At 47.0% G+C, this 27,461-nt stretch overlaps 1 protein-coding gene across 1 annotated transcript in view; it reads left to right on the top strand.

Annotated features, from left to right (window-relative positions):
• The first annotated feature begins 1,109 nt into the window (after window positions 1–1,109).
• Nr1i2 (nuclear receptor subfamily 1, group I, member 2) overlaps window positions 1,110–27,461 on the top strand; it is a 41,017-nt gene continuing 14,665 nt past the window's right edge. The window contains exons 1-2 of the mRNA NM_052980.2: window positions 1,110–1,325; window positions 22,561–22,776. Coding sequence (NP_443212.1) covers window positions 22,589–22,776 — 188 coding nt within the window. The 5' untranslated portion in view covers window positions 1,110–1,325; window positions 22,561–22,588. The remainder of the gene's footprint in view (window positions 1,326–22,560; window positions 22,777–27,461) is intronic.

Raw genomic sequence — 27,461 nt, forward strand, 5'->3', positions numbered from 1 at the left:
CTCAGGCTCCTCTCTGGGCCACCAGTCTGGGGATTTTAGTAACTACCACATACTGGGTGTTTTAACTCACTTCCAAATGAAGCCCTACCCATATAAATGTTGGCACCTGGCAGCCTGCGTCTCTTATACCATCTAGAGCTCCATACAGCATCTGCAGAGGAAGAGAGACCAGACAATCCCCTCAGAAGCTGAAGAGCATTTCTTTCCTCTGGTAAGTTCCTAACTTGTCCTGGATCCCCTGTCTCTGCTGTAAATAACTTGCCATTTTTATCCGAGAGGTAAACAGAGACCTTTGTATGTGAGAGATGATAAAAGCTGTAATAATTTACCTGTGGCCCCAGGACTTCTGGCCAGGTGCCCTGTCTGAGCTGGAATCCCGCCCATTCATCTCAGCTACAAAAGTGCTGGTCAGTCCACAAAAAGACCTGCTCCCAGTCTCGGAAATAAGTGTCTCCTCTCAGTCTTCCCAGCCAGTTAGGCACCAGCGCCCAGGGCCCAGGGCATAACACCTGCTGATGTCCTCTTTCCCCAGAGCTCACTAGACAATCTGCTTCTAGAAGGGTCTGAGGGAAGAAAAGCCCTCACTCAGTTCCTGGTAGTCCCAGCCAGCTTTCTGCCCTGTGGTTGGAACTGCAAGGTCAAATCTGTCTCACAGCCATCTCCTTTGCTGCCCCTCCCTCGCTCTCCCTCCAAAAGCCAACGTGTCTGTGTGGCCTTTAACTCACTTTCATGTAAAATACTGCTGTCCAGGAAACTGACTTAGGAATAAAAAGTGTTAGGAGCTATACATTCAAAGACACTTTACCTCCAGTGGCAAAAGCACCCTCAGAGAGGCAGAGGGCAGACGTTGGCCCAGAATTACTTAGACCCTTAAAACACACTTCCCCTTCCTTATATGTTTTACAGTGAAGGCAGCTATGAAAAAAAGGGAAGGGTATATAACAAGAGTAAATACGGTAATCTGGTCATTGCTAGTTCAGGTGCTGGACTTGGGACTTAGGAGTGCCAACTGGGGCCTCTTACTACATTGGACCTGGGGTGTAATGTGGGCAAGAACAAGTATAGTTTCTGCGCCCGTGGACACTGTAGCTTAGCTGAGGGGGGGAATCAGAGGTAGAGACTGCTCATTTGTCTAGCAGGACATCGGCCTCTCCCTGGGAGCCTGACCTCGGCCCATACGAAACACCAAAGACTTAAGCTGAGACTTCTGTATGCAACCAGGAGGCTGCAGCAGGGGTGCTGAGCTCTGGGCAGAAACATCATCCCTCACCCTTCAAAGTGGACCCCAAGGGAGAAATCCAACAAAAGCAGTGGCCACCTAACAGGTATGATATTTGCCTTCTTTCTCTCTCTAGGAGTCAGATGCCCTCTGCCTCTGTACAGAAGGTTTATGGGAGCACAAATGAAGTCAGAGGTCGGCAATGGGGTGGAGTATGGAGGACAGTGGCACCTTTTTCTTTTCTCATCTCCTCTGACTTAAACAAAGCGTGAAGACAGTTGTGGAGCCTGGGCACCCTGCTACCTGGCCTGCCTGCATTGGTGCTGCGAGGAAGCATCACAACAGAAGCCCTGTGTATGCGATATCAGGCATTACACAGGCAGCCGAGCCCCTCTGTGACAGGGTTGGAGTCCCTGTCCTAGGAAATGCCACTGCTGAACACTGTGAGGACCAGGAACTGTTAGCACTGGCTCCTGGAGCTTGTCAGGTTAGTGCTGGCAGCTTCAGGGACAGAGACGGCAGCAGGATGGTCACAAGGCCTCACATCCCGGTTAGCAGTGTCTCAGCACTCACTATATCTTTATCGTCCTCAGTACTGGTGCCTTTGTACAGCGTTCGGCTTTAGAGTGCTGTTTTCTCCCGTTTCTACCTGCTCATCAGAGCCATTCCTGTTACATTCAGCACCCTAGGGCCTTTCCCTGTCCCAGACAACAGCCTGAGGCATAGGCCAGAGACACGGCTTTAAGGCTTCTCTACATCCAAAGCTACCTTAGGAGATACCTCCAAGGCCACCAACCCTTCCCTCTGTGGCACTGTCCCTTGTGCACACCTGGCTGTTTTTCATTGCTGCTGGGAAGGCAAAGGAAAGGTGGATGAATTATCTACACTGAGGTGAATCCTTGGTCTCTAATGACATGGCCAGAGTCTAAAGTATTCTAAGCAAAGCCTCTGAGGCTATGGCTTACCCCATTGGTATATAGACTATTTTTTTTTATACACCAAAGTACTTGCTAAAAATGTTTTAGTTATATAATGAACTTAATCTAAACTTGGATCACCAGGTTATAGCTCACCGGCCAAATCTGCCCCATCAGCTGTTTTTTTTTTTTTTTATCAATAAAGTTTTATTGGAACACAAAGTCATGAGGCTGTTTTTGCCCTATAACAGCGGAAGCAAATGTTCCTTCCCAGAAAACGTTGCCAACTAGTTGAAAGGTAACCAACTTGATGCTAAACAATTGTGAAATAAACATATAGACCACTACAAAACTAATTAGACTAATTGTAGGTGGTCACTGTTCAAATTGTCAAGCGATTGCTGACTGATTGCATGCTCCGTGTGGAATGAAAAAGCAGTGTAGACACAGCTAAGTACTTCTCCTAGTCTCTGTCTCCCACCGAAGCAGCCAGCACAACGTGCTTTGTCTCCCCTAGCTGCGTGCACACAGCCTTTTCATTCATGTACTGAGAAACCCAACTGTCATGTGATTCGTGTTGTTTCTGCACCACACATGGCTTAGAGATCTTCCACATCCACATAAAAACCTGCCTCATTTATTTTAACCGCCTTAAGATATTTTAGTGTTTATTTTTAAAGTTTATTGTTAAAAGTTTTGTGGGAGGTCGGAGGATAAATGGTGGGAGTCCGTTCTCTCCTTCCACTATGTGGGTTCCAGGGAAGGAACTCAAGTCTTCAAGCTTGATGGCAAATACTGGCTCCCTGCACGGTCCACTACCGCTGGTTCTTACAACCTTTCTGCCACCCTCTTCTGTGACGATCCCTGAGCCTTGGAGGAAGAAGGGTGACATGGCTGTTCATTTAGAGCTGAGCACCCCACCGTCTCCTTATTGCACCAATCAATCACCAGCCACTGCAGGATAAAGCCTTCTCTGATGAGGGTTGAAAGATTCACTAATCTATGGTCTTGAAGATAAGAAGTTCGGGCTCGGTTTAATAGTATGTCTATTTAGCAGGACAATAATATCGGGTTCCCCTTTAAAGCCTATCACCTAGCCAGCCATGCAGTTTTGGCCCAATAGTACCAGGTTTGCCTTCTGCCTGGTGAGGTGGACCTTTAATCCAATTAGAAATTAGAAAGTTGTTGCTCACTCCCGTAACATCCCCGCCATTGTTGTAGCACTGCGCGTATATTGTCCAACTAATCTTTACGACAGCTTGAAGGGCTGGCTCGCTTGCAGGGTAGGGCTGTGGATGCCTTTTCTCCCCTAGTTGCATGCACAGAGCCTTTCAGCACCACTAAAGTTAGGCAGTAGGGATGACATTTCCGGGTCAGTACGAGCTTGAATCCTCCATGTCCCATGACGTATGTACATACGCTGTGTCTGTAGCACTAGGGTCTCACCATCAAATTCTGGAGGGAGGAACAAAGAGCAACGACAACAGCCTATATATTTGGGGGAAGGTCTGCAAAACTGCCTTGACCAACAACTTGAATACGGGTAGCCCATACCCAGCCCTGGGATTTTTATATTATAGCCTGTGGTGCCCGGGGAAAGCCATCGGTGTTCCTCTTCTGTCATTGTAGGGTAGCTCCATTTAAAATTCTTTAATACACATACATTTGAGGGAGCTCTCACTGCGTATGTTTGCGTGTGACTTCCCCAAAGGTCTTTCGAGCCATATATCCTTCCCCTACCCCCTCCTCCAGCCTGCCTTCCCAGCTCGAACCCCATTTAACCCTTCCTATTCCATTATTCCCCCTTTCCCTTCACACCACCTCGCTCTAACCCCCTTCCTCGAGACCCCTCCTCCACGCCGCCTTACTAATCATCTGCCTTCTATAGGTACCACAACTTAAACACACGCATGTAAATATTCTACATACGAGAAACAAACTGTGTCACTTGTCGTTCTGTCCCCTCACTCAGAATGATTACTTCTAGCTACACCCATTTACCTACAGGTTTCATTTCCTTTACAGCTGGGTAATACCACACTGCATACATAAGCCACATTTTCTAGTCGTCAGTTAGTAGAAACCTAAGCCATTATCATTTCCTGACCAGTGTGACTAGAGCAGGATTTCCATTTCCTTAGTTATAAACTGAAGGGCTTTCTTTTAAAAAGTATTTAATTTTGCGGCCATGTGTCTGATCCCAGTGTCCATATATGCACCCTATGTGCAGGAACCCACAGAGATCAGAAGCTTTGGGTGTCCTGGAACTTGAGTTCCCTGTGGTTGCCAACTGCCACGTGGGCTCTCGGCGTCAAACTCTGGTCCCCTGCAAGAGCTGTGAGTGCTCTTAACCTCTGAACCATCTCTCTAGGCCCAGCTGAGTATTCTTTTTCTATAATTCTATAATGTGTTTCTCTTTCGTACGTTGCCTCTTCATATCCTCAGCTCATCTTTTCTGTTTCTTCAGTTTTTTGAAACAAGGCCCTGTGTAACCCACGTTGGCCTCAGTCTTGCTATGTAACTACAGCTAGCCTTGAACTCCTGACCTTCCTGCCTCTGCCTCCTAAATGCTGGCACCACAAGTACGTGGCTTCCTGCCCAGCCTTAGTTCGTCTTGTATCGAGCCCTTTTCCTCATCTAAAGGAGCCTGTTGCTAACACTTGGAGTTAATCCTTTAGTCCAGAGTCATATTCTGTGTCATGTGTTCGACTTGTAACATCCAACTACAATGGAGTAGACACAGGCAAGCTTGTTTTCTGCCCTTGGTCTTGCTCTGGAAAGCTTATTTAAGGTGGCTTTTTTTTCCAGCCTCTAGAATTATGAAAGGTATTTTAGCAAACCTTTGTCACTTAGAAATAGGTTTATAGTTCCCATGCCATGCATTTCAATGGGTTACTAAGGTTCATCTTTCCCTGACTCGTTTGAGACATTACCTTTGTCACCACAGCAATGTACTTGTCTTCTTAGACCCTCCCCTGAGCCCACTGTGGACTTCATATTTTCTGTTTCTCCTGGAGATCTATTTTGGTTTTAGCTATTTTATCTGGGTACTATATTGAGTTCTCTTAAAGGTTGTGATAGATTCCTTTGGAATTTCTAGATAGTCAGTCATATTTTTATATACAGTAGATTTTTATCCCTTCCTTTCTTATATAGCTTTTTGTCATGGCCGCCATGCTTATAATGGACAATATCCATGTCAGAGAACAGGCTCGGGCTGATGTATTCTCTCAAGTGGTCTGTATGCCAGACTTCTTCGCTTACCTTTTGAGATTTATTTTTATTTGTGGGTTGTCTTGCCTGCATGTTGTCGGTGTACCGTGTGTGTGCCTGATGTCCATGAAGCCAGAAGAGGGCACTGAATTCCCTGGAACTGGAATTGCAGATGTTTGTGAACTGCTGTGTGGGTGCTGGGAATCAAACCCTGGTCTCCTAGGACAGCAGCCAGCGCTCTTAACCATGGAGCCATCTCCACAAGCCCTGGATGCTGTAATTCTAAGGAGTGCTGCACATAGAAATTCAACATTCTTGCCATGTTCTTAACTTTACTTTCATATTGTAAGTTCCTATTTCCTGGCACCTTCTCTGTGGGGTCTTTTAAGTTGTGACTGACTCACTTTCCCCTAGAGTCAGTACTAAGTAGACCCACCATTAGCCTGGGGGTCAGTCAGGGACCACACAGGTGGTATAAATCGGAACTCAAGTAAATTTGAGTATGGGCTTATCAGGGATTCTCAACGCAGCTATTTCTTCCTACCTCACCTGGAGCCACACCAGAAAAGGCTCTGAGCTGCTGTGCTGGCCTCTGTGGCATCACACTGAGCTATGACCCTGAGGACACCCTGGTTCTTGCTGAAGGCCACGACCTCATCTTTAACCCTTTCGCCTCTGGTGCTCCTGTATCATCCCAGGCTCCAGGTCCAGAGGAAACAACCCTTTGTGTGTGGTACTAGTGATAAAACTTTTATTTTCACTTTGATGAGAAGCTTTTCTATGTATAGAGATTTCTAGAAAATGCCATGCACTGAGCTCATGAAGTCCTTGTCTCTTCCTCCTGATTAACCAAGAATTTAAAAATCCTGAGTTTTAGCAAATGCTTTTTAGCCTCTCTTAGTCTCTCTGTCTCTGTCTCCTCCTCCCGACATGTGTGTGTGTGCATGTGTGTGTGTGTGGAGAGAGAGAGAGAGAGAGAGAGAGAGAGAGAGAGAGAGAGGAGGAAAGAGAGAAGGAAAATACCTTCTCAATCTTATGGGGTCAGAGTTGGGAGACTTCTATAATAAATGACAGATTAGTGAGAGAAAATGAATATGCTTATGAGCATGTAGTTCACACACATGTAGTTCACACACATGTAGTTAACACGCATGTAGTTCACACACATGCTCCACAGAGAGAAAGGAGCTCTTTCAAAGTCAGGGCTTGGAGCTATGTCTTAAGGAGTAGTTCTAGGAAGCTGGGTACAGAAAAAAATCCTGCCTCCCTGAAATCCAGCACCTCTGAAGGCAGAGGCAGGAGGTCATGAGTTTGATGCTATCGTGAGCCTATAGACAGACCCCCCTCTTATAGTAAAAGGAGTTTTAAAGTCTTTATTTTTAAATAGGCATTAAAGTAGTGACAAGACAACGGGGTGAGTTGTGTCAGGTTTGCAAATGGGGTGAACAGAGGGAAGGAGCAGTGGACCCCAGATTCTACAGGCCCTGCTGGTGAGTCTGAGTTAAGGAGGTTCTGTGGTGTGCGTGTGCATGTGTGTGCGTGTGTGTGTGTGTGTGTGCGTGTGTGCGCGCGTATGTGTGCATGTGCGTGTGCGTGCATGTGCATGTGCATGTGCGTGTGCATATGCATGTGTGTGTGTGTGTGTGTGTGTGTGCGCGAGCGCGCGCGTGCATGCAGGAGGTAGGAGGAGCGGAGAGACCTTTGGTCTCTGATTCCCTGTATGGCTGTAAGGCGCTGGAAAAGGCAGAATCTCTCCCATTGTAACTGCTTCTGGCTCAGCATCTTCAGAACTTCTGGGAGAAATATTTGAAGGGTTTTCATCTTCATGGTGAGTGAACTTCCTGTTAGGTGGCTTATCCCAAGCAGAAATGGCCCAATGGCCGCTGGGACCCTCAGAAGGGAAACCCTTGGTTTTCTCATGAAAAGAACAGAAATAGAGAAAAGAAATGACATCAGCTCGAGTGACAGGGCTGCTGTGACCAATACTGAGCCTGAGAGCCACCCCATGTGTTGGTGCTGGTCCTGAGCTGTCAGTGAGGTCCCCTACATGGGACCTCCCACACAGTCTGTTTGGAGGAGGCTGAGGAAAATACCCTGCTCTGTAGACCCTGCTCATCCACCCACCACACACACCTCCTGCATTCCCTGGACACGTAGACAATAGTTTCCCCCATACATGAGACAAAGAAGCAAATCTAAACCCATGGGAGCACAAAATAGCTCTCAGTCTCTCTGAGGGGTTAAAGTGTAAAGCCATGGGTGTTAGGGCACTGGGCATGACCGTAGAGACAGGCACGAAATCTGAGGCTGTGATGACATGTTAGAAACTGGTCGGGGGTACAAGGTGTACTTGTACTGCCAGCCATGCCAACACTCATCCACATCCAGGCAGAGCCGCAAGCCATCTGACCTCTCACATTTGTTGACTGAGGCCAGCGAGCACAAAGGCCAGCTTTCATTGATAGCAGCTGAGTTCCGCCAGAATACATGACTTGGGGGTTGCTCTCTAAATGACCTCTAGAGGTCATCTCCATGCCAGGGCTAAGGGGGAGGAGCGCTTCATTTACGTAAACCATTTCAAAACTAATCTACTTCCTCTCAACTTGGGGAAGTCTATCCGTTTAAAGCACGGATTAACCAGAGAAGTGGGATGGCGGGGGGGGGGGGGGGGGTCCAGCCCGAGTGCCTTCATTAACACAGGCACACCTCAGAGCTCCTCAGGTTACCTCAAACCCTGCTCTGCATAGAGCATCTCTGCATGAAGTCATGACTTGAAATCATTTTGCAAATAGCAAATGTTAATCTATACTGTGTAAATGTTAGTCAACACTTTTACCCATCTTCTCCCCTCGTTGGACAAAGTTGGTAGTCTTATAAGTAAGTTCCGCTTCCCCACTTTGGTCGTTGAGTTGGTTTTTATTTTCTCTACACCCTGCCGCTCTGTTATTTATGCAGGCGTGATGCACGCACCCTGGTGTCTCCGATGGGTTCTGTCGTAAGACCAGGGCTCCACTGCAGTTTCTCCTCTGCCTTCAATTAGGCTGCTACTTATATCTCAAAGTTGTGTAGTCTCCTCATATAACTGCAGTGATCCCCACCACAAGTTTTGAGTTGTGACTCATTGGGAGACCAGTGTCCTTTCACAGCCTCCTTCCAGGCAAAGACCTGTCTCTTTGTAGATTGGCTTTAAAAACTGGTTATAACGTGAGTCGTTTCAGGGTCTATTGAAAGATGTGTTATCCGAGCGGCCACCTCCATAATACCTCTTTGTGTACCACATTAGCCGGATTTCTGAGGTCCATCCTTTTTTCCCTGATGGCAGGCACACCTGTGACATCAGTGTCACAGAGAGCCTGTCAGAGTCAGATCTGAGGCAGCTGAGAAGCTCCCAGGTGACCGTGCAGTCCCTAAAGCTAGCACAGCACTCTCTGGAGATAAGCCCAGTTCTAGATTCCTGTACTGGGATAAGGAAATGACATAACAAGGAAGGTGAAGCATCTTAACCTCGAGGCTCCGACCACACAGAATTTTCTGACACAGATCTAGATGGTTGGGTGGCCATGGCTTCCTGTAGATCCCACATTCTCTGCACTGAACTCCAGCTACTGGCTCCTCCAGGCTGCTTCTCTGGCCTCCCTATTCTGGTCGACTCCGTCAGCACACAAGGCAGCATTCTTAAATCAGATCACTATATAGGTTTTTCTTGTAAAAGTCTTTAAATGTTTGATCCACATTTGTTCTAGTTTTTTGTTTTTCAATTTTAAATAGGGTTAAAAGTACTCAAATTTTTATTACAATAATTTCTGGATTTTTAGCAATGCTAGGTTTGAACTCAGGCTCTCCCTCATGGTAGGCAAACTTCTACCCAGACTCACATCCTCAGCCACTTAACTATTTTTTTGAATTAGTTTTGTTCGTTGACCATTTCATATATGCATATATTGTATTCTGACAACTCCCTCCCCATACCTTCTTTTATTTCATTCCCTCCCCAGCAACCCCCTCCCTCAACCCTACCAGCCCCTTCTCCAGAGTCCTGTCTTTCAGGCTTCGTGGCCATTTAGTTTAACCAGGGCTCTCTATTCGGCCGTGAGCCTGGAACTATCTATCAATCCACTGGAAACTGATGAAGGTCATCGGTGTACAAGCTGAGGGCAGTGACTGCCCTTCTCCCAGAATCTGCCCTTAACAATTCACTGTGGTTTACTCATGGTAAGCATGTTGACACTGTTGTGCAAGTCTTCATCCTGTGACATCAAATCTGTGTGCCCACGAAACACCTCTCCACTCCTTTCCTCTGCAACTATTTAAATGCTTTCTGTTTCTTTGAGTCAGGCTATGCATATGTCTCGTTTAAAGAAAAACCACACGTGGTTTGTTTTGCAGTTGGTGCATTTCGTTTAGCATACTGTCCTCAAGGCAGTAGCACCTTACAGTACATGGTACCATAGCACATGGTAGCACCTCACAGTACATGGTACCATAGCACATGGTAGCACCTTACAGTACACGGTACTATAGCACATGGTAGGATTGTAGGATTGACTTCCTTCCAGGGTTAACCAGTACTTCACCACCTTGTTGGTTCATTCTTCGAAGGGATCAGTAGTTTTCCTGGTGGTACTTAGGGCGTACAATCAAGGCGAGAGCTCTACCATGAAAGCCAAATCCTTGGCCCACCATTCGATCTGGTGAGGCACATGAATTCCTTACACCTTCTTGGTCTGCTGAACAAAGCCATCCAAGGCTGTGGAAACATCTCTTTTTTTTTTTTTTCCTTTTTTTCAGAGCTGGGGACCGAACCCAGGGCCTTGTGCTTGCTAGGCAAGCGCTCTACCACTGAGCTAAATCCCCAGCCCCAACATCTCTTCAAGATGCCAATTTCAGTTGTTTTTACTTAGACCTAGAAATGGTTGTCAATAACGTAGTGATTCTATTATTCATCGGTTGAGAACTGTGGTGCCATTTTTTTAATAGTGGTGGTACCATTTCACACTGCCCCAGCAGAGAACCCCGGTTTCCCTGAACCATTGCCAGTGCCTTGGAGAGGGTTACCATCCTAACGAACGTGGGGCAGTGTCGTGTTTTACTTTTGATTTGCATTGTTTTCTAATGGGTATAAAGAGGTTAAACACCTTTGCCGGTCTCCTTTGGGAAGTGATGTGCTTCTAGGTTTGGGGGTTTCTGTTGTTTGTTTTTAAACGTGTGCCACGTCTTTTATGATGAGCATAATAGTTTTTTTTTTCTGTGCAACCTTCTTCAACTTGGAGGATACCAATAAGTGGTTAGGTAACAGTCCGTTCACCTCCTGCAAGCAGCCCTGGGCTACACATCACTCTGTTTGCTCTGCCCTCTGCTTGCAGCCCGCTGTCCTCTTGGAAGCTGGCCGGTGTGACCCTGTATGGTGCCACATAAGCACCCTCAACAGACTGTATTACATCTTCACCAACAGCAACATCTCTGTAGGAAAAGGAGAGGCTGCCAGTTCTTCCTTATGTCTTACTTGTTTTCCCCCAGTGTTTTATTTAATTCCTTTGAGTATGGCAAGCTGTACGGAAAATCAAAGCAGTCAACCCTTTAATGCAGCTCTGTCTCCATGGGTGTCTGACGTCCACGCTCAATAGGACAGCAGCTGAATGAGTCAGCAGGCCATTTGTCCCTAGGGGACAAACCCACCATTCCTCACATGCTCCAAAAAGACCCTAAACACTTTCTTTGTAAGTCTGACCCTGGTCCCATTGGGAGCCCTTTGGGGTGGGCAGAGGATCAAGAGGGAAGGTTACCGTGCAGCCTCCTGCAAGTTGAGGCTGAGCAGTTTGTAGTAATCAGGGGCAGAGGGGCTATGGACACCCCCATGTGAGCCCCTTCACGTAATTGCCTTCTTCTGATGGGGTTAGAGAGGGAGTTATGTTTTTCGTCTTTCCTTGGCCCTTATCCTAGAAGGGCCCTTTCTCCAAGCACAATCTGACTAGTTTGCTACATGATTGATTTAAGTGTTATATTATTTTTCAGGTCTTTGTGACATTTGATTCATCTTTCCTAACATTTGTAATCTCTCGTGATTTCTTTTTTCCGTTTCCCCTCATAAATGCACATCTTCTCTGGTACCTCTCTTTTGTGCTTGTAATCATCCATTCATTTTGCTGATTTGTTGATTTTTTTGAGGCACAGTCTCTCTCTTCCCCTGTGCATCTCGGGGTTTTTGCAATTCTTGGTATAGGTTAGACTAGACTCCAACCCATAGTCCCTACCGCCTCAGCATCCTGAGTGCTAAAATTATAAGATCGATCCACCAAGCCAGGGTGGTATTGTTTTCCTGGGGGTGGGCCCCCCCACGCAGTGTCAGCTCTGCTCACAGTAGCTGACTGAGGGCCGATTAGCTAAGCTGAGCACCCAAGGAATTTTACCTCCCAAATACTCCTGACTCAGAAGTTGGCTTGTGGCTGGGATGGTCAGGACACAGGACAGCAAAGGACCTGGGGAAGAGTAAAATGCAGACACCGTGATGGCCCCTCTCCTGGGCAAGACCCCAGAGAGCCTCTGGGCAGGCAGGCTCTTAAGGGTGCCCCCAGTTACAAGCCAAGGTCAGACAGCCTGGCCTTCCTGAGTCTGGGGGTGGGAGCAGGACAGAATGAGCCCTGAAAAGTCCTCAAGGATTATGCTGTTGGCTTAGTCAACCTCCCATTCTGGTTTGTTCCAGTTGCTCAGGCAGCTGTGTCACCCTCATTTATTTATTGTGCCCAAACCGCAGCTTGTGACCATTTTTCTGATTCTTTTTGCACCAACCAATGGTCTGTTCTTGCCTCATGCTGCCTTAAGGAATTAATCCAAGTCCTGGTTTCTCTTGGGCCCCATTTTCCTCCCTCTTCCCTCCCTCTCTCCTTCCCTCCCTCCCCCTCCTTCTCTCCCTCTCCTCCTCCCTCTCCCTCCCCTCTTCCCTCTCCCTTTCCTCCCTCTCCCTCTCCTCCTCCCTCTCCCTTTCCTCCCTCTCCCCCTCCCTCTCTCTTTCCTCCCTCTCCCTCTCCTCTTCCCTCTCCTTCCTCTCCCCCTTCTCCTCCCTCTCCCTCTCCTTCCTCTCCCCCTCCTTCTCCCCTCTCCCTCTCTCCCTCTCCCTCTCTCCCTCTCCCTCTCCTCTCCAGGGTCTCACTATGTAGTCTTGGCAGACCTGGACCTCACTACGTAGACCAAGCTGGCCTTGAATTCACAAGAGTTCTTCCTGCCTCTGCCTCCTGAGTGCGGGGTGTAAAGGTGCATGCCATTAGGCTGCTCTGTCATCTCTTAGCACTCTCTCCTGAATTCTAGTGTCTAATCTCCAGGCATTCAAGGTCTTGAACTTTCGTTCTGATCCAGCACTCAGGGATCAGCCTCTTCTTTGCCACCGGCCATTCCTGTCCAGGATTTGTCTCCCTCTCCTATCTAAGAGGAACTGGCTATTCACCCTGTCTCTGATAAACTTCCCAGCCTAATCTGTGGAACACCTTGTTCTTTCTTGCTCCAAAGACTCGCCATGGCTGTCTGGGATTCCTGCCTGTGGCACGGCCACATTACTGCATGACTCACCTTTGCTCTCCCACACTTTCTAAATATTTAGCTCCAAAGGTTCCTCTTGGAGCTCCCTTGCCTCCCTTTCACTTTCCCCAGGACTGAAAGTGTTTTCTGATATCTTCTCTGTCCTTCTCCACATGTCCCTTGGCAGGGACAAGTTTTGTTCTCTCTCTCTCTGTTTCTGTTTCTTAATCTGTCTCTGTCTTTCTGTTTCTTTCTCTCAAAAATCACAAATACAAAAATAAAAGTAAAAAAATAAGACATATCAAATGAGAATAAGACAGAAGAGAAGAGAACAAAAGCAAACACACCGTGAAGTGAGGTTGCTACACCCATTTTCATTTTCCAACAAGTAACAGTTGCAAACAGCTTCTTGATTAATGGTGGGATCCTGTCTCTCCTTCCCCCTCGCAGTTCTGGGACTCTGAGCACGTGCAGGTCTTGTATCTGCTGCCATGACCACTCTTAGTTCCTATGTGTATCAGTCGGTCATGCTTCCTTGGACTCATCCACCACCCCTGACTCTTAGAATCTTTCTGCCTTTTCTTCCAAACAGGTTCCTGAGCCCTGAGCAGAGGATCTTGATAAACACATTCCATTTAGACCTGAGTCATCCAAAGTCCCTCACTCCTTGTGTATGTCCGGTTGTGAGTCTCTGTGTTAACTCCCACCTACTGCAAAGAGAATCTTCTCCAATGAGGGCTGAGCAGAGAACTGATCTATAGACACAGCAATACATCACTGGGAGCCATTGATTGCTGTTCCTTCGGTAGGGGCAATGTGAGGTTTGCCCTTAGCCCCATGAGCTGTCTAGTCTCAGTTTCTTGGCTACTTTGGCAGTGAGAGTATGGGATCCATCATTCTGTGCTGGGGTATTTTCTATCATTTACATCAAGTACCTCTCCAGTCAGACGAAGATATTTACAGGTATGCCCCTCAGTGTTAGTTTTGACACTCATATTTAGTTTTCCTGAGATGTCCTGGGAGGAATGTATGAGTTGGAATAAACATACACGCACGCGCGCGCGCACACACACACACACACTCACATACACTCACACACACACGTACACTCACACACAAACACACACAGAGACACACAGACACACACACATTCACATACATAGACACACACACAGACACTGACACACAGACACACAGACACACACAGACAGACACACACACACATACTCACACACAGACAGACACACACACATACTCACACAAACACACACAGACACACACACTCACACACACACAGACACACAGACACACACACACACACACACACACACACACATCACATATCACACATCACACATCATACTGAATAAAAGATATCCTTTCAGTGAAAGCCACTGAAAACTGTTTTTCTTTTTGCTGACTGCACAACTTCTTGCCTACTAAATTCTTAAAGATCACTGTGGTGGTTTGAATGCTTGGCCCATGGGGCACTATTAGGAGGTGTGGCCTTATTGGAGGAGGCACAACTTTGTTAGAGCAAGTGCGTCACTGTAGAGGTGGAGCGTGTATCACTAGTTTTGGATGAGTCAGACCGCTGTTATTACTTTAGGAAGAAGGCACATGTCACCTCTGGCTTTTAAAAGTTTTGCTGTTTGTGTTGGTTTGGGTATTTTTTATTTGTATGTGTATTATGCCTGCATGCATGTTCTGATCACATGCGTGTCTGATGCCTGCAGAACAGGGCATCTGATGCCCAGGCACCACGTGGGTGCTGGGAACTGAATTGGGGCCCTCAGCAAGAGGAGCTGTTAACTGCCGAGCCCTCTCCAGCCCCAGCTGTTTGTGTCCTAGTCAGAAAAGATACATTGCCATTGTCCTTTCAAGAACTAGGAAGGGAAACACTTCAGGGAGAAAGAGAACATCTGCCTCTCTCTTTATTGTCCCTTGAGGCCTCTCAGCACAGACTCTCTGTGTGCTGTAGGCATTTTCAGAACAATGATCTCAATATACTCCTTCAAAACGGAAGAAAGTCTACCCAAGGAGCCCTGCTCTGTACTGCCTATGTAAAAAGTGCGTTGTTCTTATGCTGCCCCCAAGCAGGCTAGATGGCTATTTAGCTGTGAGTATGAGGAGTGGAAGGTACAGGTGCCCCTGCCAAGGCACCTGCTGCCTCACAGGAGTCTGTGGAGCCCTGGGCCTCTGGCAGTTCAGGACACAGCCTGCTGAAGGACCGAGCTGAGCGGCTTCCCTTCTGAGGCTCTTCAGAGGTGACCTGAGAGGCAGCCGGAACTAGACACTCAGTAAAAGAAAATGCATCCAACACAAACAGAGGCAGAGTCAAAGGCTGGTCACTACAGAATGAGCAGGATGCCATGCTGTGGCTTGAATAGGAATGTCCCCCATAGGCCCCTCGTTTTGAATGCTTGGTGTTTAGGGCGTGGTGTTACTGAATAAGGATTAGGAGGTGCGGACTTGTTGTTGAAATGATGTCATGGGGGGTGGGCTTTGGGGCTTCAAATGCTCAAGCCAGGCTCAGAGTCACTCTTTCCTGCTGCCTTCGGATCCGGATGTAGAACTCTCAGTTACTTCTCCAGCATCACGTCCGCCTGGACACCACCATGCTTCCCACCGTGATGATAATGGACTAAACCCTGAACCTGTAAGCCAGCCCCAGTTAAATGCTTTTCTTTATAAGAGTTGCCTTGGTCATGGTGTCTCATTACAGCAGTGACTAGGACACATGAGAATGAGGCCTGGGGAAACTGAAGCCCTTTTTGATTCTGGCCATCTGTTTACAATACCCTCAGCTTGTAAACATAATTCGTGGCTTTCCATCCAATGGTATTTGTTTTATGAAGTTGGGTACACTTGAGTTTCGTGTATTTACATTTTGAAATTTCTATATCCTCTTGACTGTCCTCCTCTCTCTCCCCTCTCCCTCCTCCCCCTCCTCCTCCCCCTCTTCTTCTTCCTCTTCTCTTTCTCCCTGTTCTTCCTTTTCTTCCACTACTTTTTCTTCTGTCTTTTTTTTGAGACGGGGATTTTTCTATGTAGCCCTGCCTGGCTGTTCTACAACTCACTCTGTAGACCAGGCTGGCCTGAGACTCAAAGATCTACCTGCCTCCCCCTCCCGAGCAATGGGATTAAGCTGTGCATCACCACCGCCACCCGGCTCGCTTTACCTGTTCTGATCAGTTTTGGTTTAAGGTTTATTTCGTTAGAACAGCGAAGCTTGCTTCTTTCCGGACTCCATTTGCTTGAAACATCTTCTTCTACCCTTTAACTTAAGGCAGTGTCCATGTTGGGGTTATAGTTCTTATAGACAGCAAAATATTGGGTTGTCTTCTAATTCATAAACTAGTCAGTGTCTTTGATTAACAAATTGAGACCATCAATTGAGAAGGTCACTGAAAAGTGTGACGATTCTTATCATCTTGTTGATTTTTGCAGTTTTTTTTTAGTCTCTTTTGCTTAAACTGTCCCAGCACTGTTTTTTCCCGTTAGGTCTTTTGGATGTTGTTGAAATTTTCCCCCCTTCACGCGCAAACTGAAGCATTTCTTCCAGCATCTTCTATAGGGATGGTTTCATGGTCATAAGTTCTTTTAGCCTCCTTTTATCATGAGAATTTTTTCTCTCTCCTTTAGTCATGACTGAGAACTTCGCTGCACACACTAGTCTGGGCTTACATCTGTGTCCTTTCAGAACCCGAAACGCATTACTCTGGACATCTGGCTTCTAAAGCTTCCATTGAAAAGTCAGCTGTGAAAAATGGTGAAGAGGTCTGTGTTCGAGGTGGTGTGAGAATGCTCGTACCCACCCACGTCCACAAACAACCCTTATCCCCAAGTACCTTCGTAATGGAGCAGGTGTGTGTGCATATGTGTGGTGTGCATGTGTGTGTGTGTGTGTGCACATGTGTAGTGTGCATGTGTGTGTATGTTGTTTGTGTGCTTGTGTGCATATGTGTGGTGTACATGTGTGTGTGCGTGCGTGCGTGTGTGTGTGTGTGTGTGTGTGTGTGTGTGTGTGTGCATATATGTGGTATTCCCAGTGGGATGAGTGCCCAGTGTTTTATTTCCCTGTATGAAGTGGTTGGTACCTACATAGACTTCATTATTGCTTTGATGTATTCTCTGTATATGTATATGAGAGAGAGAGAGAGAGAGAGAGAGAGAGAGAGAGAGAGAGAGAGAGAGATTATATGACCCATGCAAATGAGCAGCTTTACAGTATATGTCCCATAATTCTTATTTCAGGAGTAGCTGGAATATTTACACAACATTCCTTCTTAGGTCTTTATCTGCTTTTTTCCAGGCAGCTTGGGGCGTCTCTGTTTTTTTCAAGATGTCTGGGAAGGGACTCTAGCTGTCTGAGCATGGCAAACACCGCTCTGGCATGCCGTGCCCATCCACTATGCCTTCCGCCTTGCGAAAAATCATTAGCTTACATTCCTTGAGCTAGCCTCAAAGGTCTGCTTCCTTATTTGGCCTCTTCCTCCTCCTGAGGCTGACTACCAAGATCCAGCTATCACAGTACTGAAGCCCAGAAATCAAAAGCCTCCTTTGACTCGCCTAATTAACATGACCAATCAAAATTAGATACCTCATCCTAATACAGTGTTGTCCCCGTGTTCCTTTATAAACTGTGTTTTGCCTATAGCCATACCTGTCTCTTCTCTGTCCAGAGGTAGTCCTTTATGTCCAACCCCCCCCCCCGCCTCAACTTCCCTAGGACAAATATCCCTCCCCCACATCCCTTGTTCCTTCCCTCTTCTCCCTTGTCCTCCATCTCCTGTCTTTGTCACTCACTCCCTGCCCTTTGTCCTTCTGGGGCAAATAAATCTTAGTGCTGAGAGTTTGGTGTTGGGGTCTCGAACTGATACCGGTCCCTTCAGTCTGGGCTTGTCTGAGGAGACTCTCAGCTGATTTACTGTTTAGTTTCTCTCAGGAACTGTGGAGCCTAGTGAGTCTTACTCACTAGGGGACTTCTGGGGTCTATGTTGAGTTTTTCACTCCTCTGTCTTAATGATGCATGATGGTGTGATTCAATCTCAGATAAAACGACACAATACCTTAAAGAAGCAAGTAATATCAACACTTTCCTACTAGAAGTGACACTTGCAGGTCACCATAGCACTTTGTGATTGTAAAAGTCCCTGAGTTTCAACAGTAAGTCTATAGGACTTCCCCAAGGATTCCTGAAATGTCTGTAGTAATTGTTAGTCATTTTTGAACAAAGAATTTTATTGCACATGCTTAGAACAGGGTGCCGCCTTCTAAGGCTGTTGCTGGCTTACTACATTATCTCTTGGCTTTATAAGGTGTATCCAGATTTAAAATGATAACTTTGTTCTATGTGTAAAAAGGTTTCTTAATACAAAGAAAGAAAGAAAATGCTATTGACCCTTCTCTCACGGCTGTCTTTGTTTTGTGCTAATTAACGTTTTAACTGCAATATGATGATGTGAGGTGTTTCTTCTTGGGTCCATTTTCTGTTCCATAGGCCTCATACCTAGACAGGCAACTCTTCTCATAGATTTGGTTACATTTCTTCTATGATTTTATTGAAAATATTTTCTCTGCCTTTGGCATGGCGTTACTCTCCTATGCCCGTAAGTCAAAGGTTTGGTCTTTTCATGGTGTCTTGAAGATCTCTGTTCCACTAATGCAGTTTGCTTTCTTAAGTTCTTCACTATCATTGGTCCAATCCTGTGCCTTGTCATTAATCCCTGGCATTCTGACATCGACATGATCTAGTCTCTGGCCGAGACTTTCCATTAAGCCTTTGGTTTGGCTCATTTAGTTTTCCACTCCCAGCTTCATTCATCTCTGGTCTTCTTCACTGTCTCCTCTTACTGAATTCTGTCTCCATATCCCGGGTTACCTGTTCATTCATTCACCTGTCCATTTGGGGTCTCTGGAATTTATTCAGGAATTTACTTCTGTCCTCTTTAATTCATTCTGATGCCTGTGAATTCTTTCAAGAATATTTATGACTCTTCCTTTAAGTTCCTTGTCTGGAATCCCCTCTAAATCGGTCTTAAAGGTCCTTACCTTTTCTTTGGAGGAGACATAGTGTCTCGGGTTTTTATGCCGCCTGTGGCTTTACAGTGGGAGTTGTGCAACCTTCACTGTCTTAGTTAGGGTTTTACTGCTGTGAACGACACCATGACCAAGGCAAGTCTTATAAGGACAACATGGGGCTGGCTTACAGGTTCAGAGGTTCACTCCATTATCATCCAGGTGGGAGCAGGGCAGCACGCAGGCAGGCCTGGTGCAGGCTGAGCTGAGAGTTCTACATCTTCATCTGAAGGCCTCCAGGAGAAGACTGGCTCTCACATAGTTAGGAAGAGAGTCCCGTTATGCATCCCTACACTGACACACTTCCTCCAACAAGGCCACACCTCCTAATAGTGTCACTCCTGGGCCACACATATGTGGGTTCACCTTGTGACTTTTGGTGTGTGGCTCCCATCACCTATGTTTCATGTTTATTTAAGTCTTTGCTTGATGCTAACCCTCAACTGGTTAGGCTCAGCTGGGTTATTCGAAGTTCAGTCTTGAGGGTGTTTGGTACTGAACTCTATAGGAGAGGGGTCCCCGGATTGGATAGGAGAAGGTGTGGCCTCTGACCTCACAAGTGGGTACTCCGTGTGAGTTGGGCAGAGACGGGTATGGGTTGCCAGGGTTGTAAAGGTTGTAGCCTCTGACCTGAGATGTGAACCAGTGCTTTAAGCAGGTACCGAATTGCTGGGAGCTGGGACACAGGCAGAGCCTCTAATAGGAGGAGTAGGCAGATTTGCCACACCACCTAGGAGGGCAGAGATGAGGGGGACAAAGAGAGAGGAGATGTGTATGATCTCTGACGTAGGGAGTAGAGAGTGCTCGGCACAGGAAAAGGGAAGTTAGAGGGGTGGGAGGGAGGCACAGGTGTGGTTCCTAACCTGGGCTGTTAGCTCTGTCCGGATGCTGAGATGCTGTGGGTATCAGACACCAGAGGCCTTTCGCACAGGGAGTGAGCTCTGCTTGGGTCCTGAGATGCTGAGGACTGGAATGCCAGAGACTAGAAAATGTAGTCTCAGACTTAGGGTGACTGCCAGCTGGGTCCTGGGGCACTGGGAGCTAGGATACCGAAAGTGTGTGACTGAAACCTGGGGAGTGAGCCCACTCGGTTTCTGATGCTCTGAGAACAGGTTCCAGGTGGGTTCTGAGGCATTTGTGGTTAGGCTGCTGGAGGGAGGGAGGTGTGGCACTAACCTCAGTAGTAGAGGTTTTATACAGGTCTCGAGATGCAGGACGGTGAATTACGTGTGGATCCTGAAGGGCTAGAGGTTAGAGTGATGGAATGAGGGAGACAAAACGAGGATGCTGAGAACAATCTCCACCCTGGAGGGCTGGGAGTTAGGATGCTAGCAGGAAGGAGAAACGGCCTCTTAGTTGCAAACCAGGCTCTACCGAGGTCCTGAGATCCTGAGGTAGTAGGAAATGCACTTCTGTTCTGAGAGGCCAGGGTTAGAGGATGTCAGAGGAAGGATGATGGTGGTTGGGGTTGGTGGGGGGGGGGCACTAATCTGACCAACTAGTTCCAATGAGGTCTGTGTGGTTCAGGGAAATGAGCGCCACACCTCTCCTGAGCTGCTCAGGGTTGCTGGGGGGAAGGAGACCCCTAGATGTGACTGCTAGAAGTAGGAGGGAATTCCATTCAGGTCCTTTGGTGCTGGGGGATTATAAGTCTATTCAGATAATTTATACAGTCTTCCCCTCCCCTTTTGAAAAGGATCTTTTTGTAAACTTGGGTGGATGCCAGGCATAATGTGCTGTTACACCTAGCTCACGGCCTCATTTTGTCTGATGTAGAACCTTTTCTCTGTTTTGTATTGAGTTCCTTAGACTGGATGTCAATCTGCTGTCAGATAAACAGTCTGCAAATATTCTCTCCTCTTCTGAAATGTTTCATTTCTGCCCTCGGAGCCCTGGCTTCCATGAGGAAGAGGGAGGGGAGGAGCACCTTCTCCCTGGCTTATCATCCAGAAGGTGACAGATGGGGTGCGAGGGTCTGAACCCCTGGGGGAAGAGCTTTTGGGAATGGAAATCCTGTTGACCTGGGAAACTTTTCACAGCTGACTCAGCTGAATTGGGGGATAGGTGACATTACCTCCTCAAGGTTAGCTGGCCTTTGAGTAGTGTCACAGTTATCCTCCACTGTCAACCTGACGCCAACCTAGAGTTACTTGGGAAGAGGGGACTGTCAAATCAGGATGGATGGAGGCAACTTGGACATAGAAGAGGTGGAAAAGGAGCTTTGGGGATGGGAGATTCCTGTGGTTCAGCTCCCCTGCCGCCTCCAGTCTCTCCAAGGGCTAAATGCCAACTGAGGTACAAATGCTGATCTTATCAGAGGCAGCCAGGAGCCTAACAGCCCACAGGTGCTAATTGTCAAGTCAGCTTTCCAGACTTGATTTTCACAGCCAACCTGAGGCAGTCAAGTGATTAACCCTTCAGGAACCTCACCAGAAGAATTGCTTCCCTCAGATTGACCTGTAAGGCATTTTCCTTATTGCTAATTGCTGTAGGAGAGCCCAGCCCTCTGTGGGCATGCCGTCTCTAGGCAGGACAGGGCCTGGGCTATATAAAAAAAGACAGCTGACCGTGAACCTGGGAGACAGTAAGCAGCTCTCTTGCTTCAGTTCTTGCCCTGAGCCCCTGTGCTGACCTCCCTTGACAGTGGACTTAACCTCTAAAATAAGCCTCTTCTAGATTGCATGGGGATCATGTGGCAGGGAAGGAACAGAGGGAAGGAGGTTCTGTCTGCTCTTTTACCCAAACTTCCTCCCCAGACTTCTGGGTCTCCTCCCCCTTCCCCCTCCTCCTCTTCCTCCTCCTCCTTCTTTCTTCCTCCTCTTCCTCCTCCTCTTCCTCTTCTTCCTCCTCCTCCTCCTCCTCTTCCTCCTCCTCCTCTTCTTCCTCTTCTTCCTCCTCCTCTTCCCTTTCTAGATGAGGTTCAAAGCGACTGCATTCAGGGAAGAGATGGCTCTGAAACTCTGATGTGGGGAGTTGTTCCCATGCCCCTGCCTTCCCTTATATTTTTTTCAGACTGGTCCAGATTTTAGATTTAAGGGTACTGACTTCTCTGGGGTCCTGGCACCTGTCTGTTTTTCTGACCATGAAAAGAGGAATCCCACAGACAAGTGTAGGAGAGGTCAGAGATGATTCCTGCAGTGCGACTCTGCTTTACCCTCAGAGTCTGGTATTCAATTGAAAACCTTATTTTGGCATAGCCTTTTTCTCTCTGTGTGGAATCCTGAGCTACAATGCACCCAAAGGCTGTCATCTTCCCAAGATCTCCCCAGCCCCAGAAATCATACTGAATGCCAATCATTCCCATGAGTTTGCTAGCCATTGATCAAGTATGACCCCTTCAATCCACTCAGTGCCTCCATGGTCCAATCCCGACAGCGTCTTCTCATTTCTTCCTCCTGTAATAAGCTCTTTCCCATATTCTGGCATAAGTGTTCTGTCTAGGGTCCCTACTGTGCTTAAAAATGTCACAGTCACATTTTTCTTAACACCAATTCAAACAATCACACTTTCCCCATGGGATGTCAGGTCTAGCATCAATCCACACGTGAGTCTTGCTCAAAAGGAAGAGGGTTCCCAGCATCTCCCTGAACAAACGTTTCATTCTGTGTTTTTCCGTTCTAGTCCAGGACACACAGATGTAAACCTGGAGATGAGACCTGAGGAGAGGTGGAACCATGTTGGCCTTGTACAACGTGAAGAAGCAGATTCTGTCTTGGAAGAGCCTATCAACGTAGATGAGGAAGATGGAGGTCTTCAAATCTGCCGTGTATGTGGGGACAAGGCCAATGGCTATCACTTCAATGTCATGACCTGTGAAGGATGTAAGGGATTTTTCAGGTATGATCACCTACCTATCAACCTTCATGCACTTGCTGTATTGACACACTAGGTCACATCTAACTTGGGTTTTTCCGTCAACTTGCTGGACAATGTCTGTAGGTCTCAGCTTGATCTGGGGCCATGTGGTGAACCCAAGCCTACCCTCCTAAGTACTCCAAGAGAGCCACGTATACTTCAGAAGAGTCCTCATCTTCAAGGATTCTTTCATCTCCTATCCAGGAAAGGATCATTTCCATTAATTCCATTGTTCCTCTATGTGTTCTTGAGTAAAATAAAAGGTCAGTAAAAAAGTAAAAATAAATAAGTAAAATAAAAAATGTAAAAGGCAAGTATTCAAATCACTCTTACAGTACACTTGTTAAGAAAGGGATGGCATAAAGTAAATTAAAATTAAGATAGTTCCATCTAGAAACAGAGTTTTTAAAAAAAAATCAAAAAATTTAACAAACTAAACCAAACTGATTCAAAAGAGGGGAAAAAAATGTCCTACTTCACAGCATGTTAGGTCTGGAGTAAAGGTTCACCAACATCCAGATGAAGACTAGAGAGACCAGCGACAATTCAGCAAAGCCACCTTCAGCATTGGGACTCAGATCCAAGGCAGGACCTTCAGAAACAGAGAAGGTCTACAGTTCTCAGCTCAAGGCCACACTTCGGACAGTCATATATTTCCAAGACAGCAGATTTTGAGTAACTTCTCTTGGGAGAACATCAACAAACATCTGTTCGCTATGACTAGGCTATCAGCAATACACCAAGAAATTATTCGACCCAAGTCTAGCTTGGCGAACCAGTAGATTTATATCATTCTTAAGTCCTGAGGTGTCTCCATTCAGGCCCTAGTTGAGGATACATTATTGATATTTCTCTTCACGACTTGCAGGCAACTCCAGAACAGAGTCCCCTCTGCTTATACTTTATATAACCTTTGAAAGTCCCTTTTGAGTTTGCAACTTCTAACTTAATGACCTTCCCAAGTGTTGTGAATCTGCCTCCTATATCCGGGCAGGGAACTGTTACAATCCAAAGGACCTCCTCCTTCAGCTCCTAAATTCTTTCCCAGTCCTCTGAAAAGTTCCCTGAGTCGTGGAATGGATAATATACATGTCTGATTATTTCCTTTCATTGGCCTAGAAGCATTGGGCCACCAGGCACCAGCAATGACACTGATGCTAATTTGACTGGTTATGAATCTCTAAAGTAACCGCCACTCACTGCAAAAAGTTTCAACAACTAAGGCTGACAGCAAGCGGTGATCTGTAGGGACGTTTAGGGAATTTAGAAGTAGAAGTTTTCTACTGCTGGGATAGAACACTGTGACCAAAGGCGACTTGAAAAGGGGAAGATTCATTTGGCCCACATGTCCAAGTCAGTTCATTATGAAGATAAGTCAGGACAGAAACTCAGGGCAGCGATATAAAGGTATAAAGTAAGAACCGAATCAGAATGAATGGAGGAATACACAGTCTGCCTTCTTCCTCCTAGCTTACCTTTCTTCTACAACCTAGACAGGTTAGAAGGGCACAAACCACCATGGGCTGAACCCTTCCCTCTCAGTCATTGATCAAGAAAACGCTCCACAGACTCAGGCACTGGCCAATCTCCATTTTCTCAACTCAGGTGTCTCTTCCCAGATAATTCTAGTTTGTCTTAAATCGATGAGTCAAAAGACACAAAACAAAAACAAAGAAAACCGCCATTACCTGAATAAAATCGCTAGGCATATACATGTTTAACAAAGCCATAGCAGTCGCCTTCAAGTGAGACCTATACTCTCTCTAGTTGTAAGATTTTGCCCTGGCTTAAGTACTAAAGAAGTATTCCCTCCCATGGATCTGGCAATAAAGCCAATAGAAAGATATTGGTTGCATCCATGACAGTTGGGCCACTACTGCACCGGCAGGCTTATCTTGCCCGCCATGCTTGTAGCGGAGCACACAGTGACTTAAGGGGGTAGGACTGTCAGCAATAATTCTCTTCCAGTAGCTTGCACAGGGCTTTCCAATATCATGTAAGCCAGTCATCCAGAACAAGCTTCCAGCTCAGCGCCAGCTTGGTTTCTCCACATTTACAATTAAAGCATGAAGTGTATTCCAGTAGAAATTAACCATCTAATTCCACCATGCAAGAGTGCAATAGTCTACGGTATGTAGGGCCTACCTAGTCAAAACAGCGTGAGGAGGTAACCCACCTCTGGCACTGAGATTTTCTTTCAATGATTGTATGACCCCTGGGAGTACCTTTTTATACAACACACACACACACACACACACACACACACACACACACACACAGAGTACCTTTTGTTTATAGTCTTTAACTTCTGCTGTAATAACTCATTCTTTAAATCAACTCAGTGCGTGTGGGGTTATGGAATTCCAGTGAATTGAATCTGGTTGCCTTCACCCCAGTTCTTTGCATCATTACTTCTGAAATAACTATTCTTGTCAGTTCCTCAGGAAATCCAACACAGAACACTGGGATTTATAAGAGACCCTGAAGAGTAGCTTCACTCATTGTTTATTTGCATGGGAATGCTTGGAAGAGGCCTGTGGCTATGTCTACACACGAGAGCATGTTTCATAAGCCTAGGCCTTGTACTCTACCTGCCAATCCTAGATGAGATAGGTCGAATAGGCTGAACTACATATTTGCACCACCAATAGCATCCATCTGTTGAGGCCGCAATCAGGAACAAGCCTTACATGTCTGGATACTGTGCAGAATATCAGGACACCTCACGAGAATACAGTGACTTTTATCTGTTTCCTAACCTTTGCTAGCTGCCCTCTGGCCAGACGGTATAGGAATCAAATGAACAACCTCTACTGGGGCCTGGGGCCAGATGGCCCGTATTTGGGTAAGGCCATCTGCTTTCTGAGGAGACTCAATGGGACGTGTGTGCTCACTGAAAACTATGAGGGACTCAGATGTGAAAGGGGCTATGTAATAGCATTCGACAACAGACAGAGTTTGTCCTCACTGTGGCCAGACCAACAACTCCGAGTCCTCCATTTCCCCAGCAAGTCATCCTTCAGGTCAGGCCTCTACACGTCCAGCATGGACTGTTCTGGCCTTGTCTCATGAGCTACTGTCATTCGAGTTGCTCACCAGCTACTCTTCCTCCTCCTCCCATCAGCCACTCGGTGTCAGTGTTCATCTATATGGCAGCAGCCATCCATTCCTGTTTGTCGTCCCTACTTGTGCGGGCCGCCTGGGTATCAGGCGCCTGCGCGAGTAGGTGTTGGCCTTTACAGCACTTCCTTTGGCCCAGATGTTGGTTTACTTGGGGGGTGGGGGTGGGGACCCAGTGCTGACGTCACGGCCCGGGTGGCAGATGAGATGGTACACCACGCAGCCGTGAACAAGCACGCCACCTTTGCAGCATCTGATCCTGTGCCATCCAAATGGCCTTCAGTCCAGAACCTGGTCATACAAGATGCTGTTACCGTCGCCGCAGCACAGCTGGTAACTGATTCTGCTTTTAAGTCTCACAGACGCCTTGTCACTGCCGTTCTAGTGACCCCCCTCTCCGATGTGGGTTAGCACCACACAGGAACTGCTTGTTCAGGTGGCTTTTGTCATGCCCTTCCTTCCAGCCCTCTTAAGTTGCTGGTGACTTCTAGCACAAAGGGATCCTGAGGCCTTGTGAGCCACAAGTATTGATCCTTCTTAGCTTCTTTCTGAACCAATCCACACAGTACCTCCCTCTTATCAAGTCACACGAAGGATAGGCAACCTGGATAACATGGAGTACAAACGTCACCAAGACCCTGGAGCTCCAAGAACACCGGTAGCCACTGTACACCCACAGACACAGGTGCTGTAGAATCTTTTCAACAATACCGTCGTCTACTGTCGGCGTCTCGCCCGGCCATGTGTTCCTAAGAACTTCGTGTCTGGTGCTAGCTGATTTCCACCCGCATTTCTTTAAATGTACTGGCGTGTGTTTCAGACACTTCTCTAAACCTTTAACTGGTTTAAGCTACTCAGGGGCTAACATCGTATCACCTGTGTAATGAAACCTCTTCTTACAGAGGGATGGGATTAACAAAGCGAGGGCCACCCTTTCACAGCAAACAGCATTACTATGGCGGTGATCCTGGAGGTAATAGATAAGTCCTCTCTGATGGTCCTGGAGAATGCAAACTGCTCTTGGGACTCAGCAGCTAAGGGATGGGGGAGAGAGTGTTAGCAAGGTCCAGGACAGCATCGGGGGACTCCATCACTTGTATTAGTTGTTTTGTCAGGAAGAGCAGCATTGGGTGCAATGGATGCTAGGGGAAGAGCATGGCTCATTCCCCTCCAGTCATCTGCTTCCTCTCAGTCCACTCTGGACTGCTGAAAAGGCATCAGTCAGGAATAATATCCACCTCTTCCAGTTCCCTGATGGAATCAATATTGTTACATAGCCACAGCCTGATGTCGGCAGCTTCCCAGGGTCTCTTCCTGCCCAACCAGGGGAGAAATGCATTCAGTAAGCTCTACTTTGCGGAGGGAGGACAGTGACCCAGTCCTGAGACGAGCTTAGTCCTTCTTACCTACCCCACCGGTCCCTGTCTCTGTCCACTGCTGTCCACTCTCCCAGTCCTTTGGGATATGTCATGAAATAGGATTCGCTTGGTTGAGGATCCTAATAAAACCCAAGTGCTTTACACGTGAGTAAGGGATCAAGAAGTCCA

The sequence above is a fragment of the Rattus norvegicus genome, chromosome 11, assembly GCF_036323735.1.
Source record: "Rattus norvegicus strain BN/NHsdMcwi chromosome 11, GRCr8, whole genome shotgun sequence".
NCBI classification, from domain to species: Eukaryota; Metazoa; Chordata; class Mammalia; order Rodentia; family Muridae; genus Rattus; species Rattus norvegicus.